Source organism: Centroberyx affinis, unplaced genomic scaffold (genome assembly GCF_046629955.1).
Source record: "Centroberyx affinis isolate AG114_WGS23_722 - 3 ecotype Tasmania unplaced genomic scaffold, CSIRO-AGI_Caff_v1 ptg003343l_1, whole genome shotgun sequence".
In the NCBI taxonomy this organism is placed as follows: domain Eukaryota; kingdom Metazoa; phylum Chordata; class Actinopteri; order Beryciformes; family Berycidae; genus Centroberyx; species Centroberyx affinis.
Window position 1 is genome coordinate 76136 of NW_027281339.1, and position 4642 is coordinate 80777.

The 4642-nt window shown below is 43.0% G+C and overlaps 1 protein-coding gene across 1 annotated transcript; it reads left to right on the plus strand.

Moving 5' to 3' along the window:
- Positions 1-551: 551 nt before the first annotated feature.
- Positions 552-4352, plus strand: LOC139660580 (complement C1q tumor necrosis factor-related protein 3-like). Its single transcript, XM_071538753.1, has 3 exons — positions 552-744; positions 2036-2173; positions 4075-4352. Exons 1-3 carry the CDS (start codon positions 552-554, stop codon positions 4350-4352), a joined length of 609 nt encoding a protein of 202 aa, XP_071394854.1.
- Positions 4353-4642: the final 290 nt, after the last annotated feature.

Here is a 4642-nt window from a genome sequence, read left to right on the forward strand (position 1 = left end):
TGACGGGAAAACCGACTGACGGGAAAACCGACTGACGGGAAAACCGACTGACGGGAAAACCGACTGACGTCTGACAGTCAGACACACTCTGACTTCTCTGCTGTGGAAAAGTTGGACATGGAAACACCGAGTCTCAAGTCAAGTCAAGTCAGGTCAAATTTTATTTATTCAGCACATTTCATACACAGGGCAACACAATGTGCTTTACATAAAAAGTCATGTGACTTGTGACCAGTCATGTGACTCGAGTCCCCACCTCTAATTTACCTTCTTAGTTCGTCTACATGAATTAAAGTGTTTCTTATTCCTGTTGGTGCCAATCTGACATCAGAGGAATCAGCAGTGGATCAGGAAATGACAGTAAACACTAAACTTTAGCTGCTGCTCAAACAAACAAAGGTACAAAGTGGAATGAACTCGTCCGTTCAGGATGTTCAAACACATCGACTTTATTGCGGTCGGGTCGGACGCCACCTGAGCTTCTGGTTTGATAAACGACCGGACCGCTCAGCTCGCCGCTTCGTCCTCTTCCTTCATCCTCTTCGAGCCAGATGGACCGGGTCCTGGTCCCGCTGGTCCCGCTGGTCCTGCTGGCGTGCGTCGGCCCGGCCGCTCTTCAGGCTCCGCCCCCGACAGACGGACCTGACGGCGGTTTCTCTGCAGAAAACACGACGACGCCGTCAGACCGGGAGCTGCTGCAGCAGCTGATGGGCAGAGTGGAGAAACTGGAGCAGCGGTGTGACGGTAGAGTCCACATCACGACTTCAAGACCGTGACACCGATCCGTTAGAAAACAGACAGAATTACTGACAGACAGATTTCTGTCCGTTGGGCTGTTCTGGAACGTCACTGGGCCTCATTCACCAACCGTTCTTAAGAAGGAATTTCTTCTTAAAAGCCACTTATGCAGTTTTCACAAAGATTCTGACATTCACCAGTGTTTTCTTATGTGGGATTTGTTCTTAAGAACAGAATCTACACACACTCAGGAGCCACTGACGCACATTTGAGTGCCAACATGTTTGTGCAAAATAAGTGGTTATTGTGTTTCCTTCAATTCTACAGTTGTATAATATTATAGGTAAGATAATACAATAGATAATTACAATAATATTTTTATCATTTATAATATTTTTTCATAATTATTTTCATTATTTTACAAAGTATTATGGTCTTTTAAAATAAACAAACACTATGCTAACACTTCAGTTAATATCAATTATGTTAATTGGGATCCCATGCATCTTTTTTTTCTGTTATTTTATATCCACTGATGCTACTAAACATGACAGCTGGTCTGTGTTCACTTCCTGCAGCAGAACCTCCACTTCACAACTACTGAAGTTTTTTTTTTACGTTTGGAGTCCGGTGCTCCACCTCTTTAGACTTTTGTTTGGGCATTCTTGACTTCTCTCAACTTTTCTTTTCAATTTCTGTGTGTGATTTCTGTGTGCACACGGCCCTGCGGTCTCACGCCCTTTTATGGGGATTGGCGGGGCGTTTACCTATATGCTAATTAGGATCACCCGGCACGCGGTTTCAATTTACGAGACAATGGGATTCATCATTATAAGAACACAGGTGCGAACAATTCTGCGGTTTAAGAACATGTCATGAATCTGACGTAGACTTTTCTTAGGACCTTTCTCAAGAACAAATTTAAGAAAAAACTTAGGAAGATATTGCTGAATGAGGCCCAATGTGTTTCACGATTTAAAAACAAAGTAGGAACGACTCTGATTTGCTGAACGGACCTGTCCGTCCAGAACAAGTTCAGCTGGGTTGAACTTTCTGTCCGTCAAAACAGAACGTGTCATCAGCGTTGCCCGGGCAACAGACGGCTCTGTGGCGGCGGCTTTAGGCTGCGTTCACACGCCGTCTCCGCTCTGCCGGGAAAAACGCCGCCTGCAGCGTTCTTCAGGAGGAGCGCCCGCCTTCAGGCCGCAAAAAAGCAACTCAGTTACAGTAAAGTGAGTGAATGTAATCCCAGCCTTGTTTTTATTTTGTTTTGTTTTCTGTCTCCATGTCTCCTCAGGTACAAACAGAGTGGCTTTCTCCGCCTCCCTTGTGGCTGAAGAATCCGACACGTTTTTCGGACCGTTCAACGAAACCATCGTCCTGATCTTCAGGAAGGTGACGACAAACATCGGCGATGCGTACGACCCGGACACAGGTGACCCCCCCCCCCCCCCCCCCCTGCTGTCTGTCACTTCACACACAGCAGGCTTCAGCCATCTGTCTGCTGTGCTGTTTCCATAAAGCTCGGCTCATTGTGTTTTTATCTCAGATGGAATTGGTTTTTGCTTTGCTAACTCGTGTCAAAGGATACTTATGAACCAGTAATCCCTTAAAATAACCTGACATTTTCATTAATTTACATGAATTCACCCCTTAATTCATGCAACATCCCCTTAAAATAAATTAAGGCAGTTGTTAATGGAGGAGACCACATCAAAACCTCCTTAAACACCCCTTAATCTTGACTCTTTACTGTCTAATTTAATGAAAATTTCAGGGACACAGACATTTTCCATTAATTTCCACTTAATAAACCTGTAAACCTGCACAAAGGACATGAAAGATTCCTTAATTACTAGTGTCTCAGTGAATCAACCCATGAATAATTAATGGTTAATTAATGTTTATGTAAAGGAGAAATTAAGGTCATTTGAGGAATTAAATTAATGGGTTTAATGGGCTTTTGTAGTGATACTGTCGGTGTGTAATAATTTTGCGAGTCAAGAAAGTGTCAGTTTGTGGTAAAACTGTTGAAGTATCAGACTGTGAAAATACATAATTAGAAAGACTGCACACCCAAAAGTGACGTAAGTGACATCATCACTTTCTCTCTCCACAAGCTCCCAGAGCCTGAAGCTCAGTCCCTCTCAGACAGCAGGAGTATTAAACACAACCTGGAAGGTAGACAGGAAGAAGGATTTAAACTGCTGTAGGATAGTTTCAGTACAGTGGGGGCTAACGTTAACGCCATGCTGTGTGTTTCCTATGTTTCCTTCATGTTGGTGTGGGTGAGACAGAGATGTAGTTCACTGAGCCTGAAACACTAAACTAAACTTTACTTTACTGTTTTACCACAAACTGACACTTTCTTCACTTGGAAAATTATCTTTTAAATTGACAAAACATCATATGTGTAATTCATGGCTCAATTCAAACAGGATCAAACAATTATTTGTCTCTCGCCGTTGACTACCGTACAGATTTTTTTCTGAAATAAGGTCCCATGGTGGACAGGGGAGGGGGAGGGGCTTAGGCTCTCTATGAACCGTCCAGAGCGCCCTCTAGGGGTTTGGTGCTGTAGTGAAGGACGGACACCGGGAAGAACGGCAGGTTACACCGTTAGTATGGTTGGCGCCAAACGGTGCCTTCAAGTGCTGTCGGAAATATAAAACTTACAACTTCGCAAATTAAAACACAATTACACGTCGGCTAGTATATAATTTGTTCTTTATTATTTCAATAATCCGTTGTTTTTGCCTCTTTCATTCTTTCTATCCCTGTTTTTAATTGTCTGGCATTTTATTCTGAATCTTAGTGCCATCTTTTTATTATAGTTGTGTTGTCTGTAAAGCATTTTGTAACTCTGAAAGAATCGCGCTATATAAATAAAATGTGTTGTTATAATTATTAGTGAGCACACATGAACACATTTTGATATCAAAGTACATTGAAAACACCACCAGTCAGAGTCTGGACCCACCTGACTGAAGGTTCTGTTTCATTCTGATCTTCAGTCTTCTGCTTAAAGTCTTGAAATGAGTTTCTTAGTCAAATATAAATAGTGAAGTTGATCCTCTGTATGAATTTCTTTCCAAAGCCTTTGTCTTTCCATCAAGGCAAAGAATCTAAAATATCAGATAGTTTGGATTTGTTTCACACTTTTTTGGTTGCTGCATAATTCAGTTTGTGTTATTTCATAGTTTTGAGTCTTTATTGTTATTCTAACATGTGGAAAATAGTAAAAATAAAGAAAAATGTGGTGCGTCCAGACTGTAGACCGGTAGTGTATCTCTACCTGACGGCGGTCTTACAGCGTCTGTTGCGGTCTGTGGGCAGGAGTCTTCACCGTCCCGAGCGGAGGAGTTTACTACGTCCGCTTCACCGGCTGCGTGGGGAAGTCAGGCTCGCTGAGCACGGCGCTGCTTAGGAACGGCGAGAACGTGTTCGGCGTCTACGAGATGAGCGGCGGGCACGCCGGCGGGTCCAACGGCATGACGCTGGTCCTGGAGCGGGGAGACCGGCTCTGGGTCGTCCTGTGGCCCCGACAGACCGCCTTCGACCAGAGCAAACTCACCACCTTCAGCGGCTTCCTGCTCTATCCCATGGAGCTGTGATGGAAATACACACAATGTGACTTCCACCTGCTTCCTACGTTTCCTCTGGGATTAATAAAGTATCTATCTATCTATCTATCTATCTATCTATCTATCTATCTATCTATCTATCTATCTATCTATCTATCTATCTATCTATCTATCTGAAATATTACCAATATTATATTTCAATACCTACTGTACAGTGGTGGAAAGAGTACTAAAACTCACATAGAAGTATTGTTACTTTGCTGTTACTGTGCTGTTGCAACTAATTCATTTAGTCTGTTATTGAATCCTAAAATCGTCAT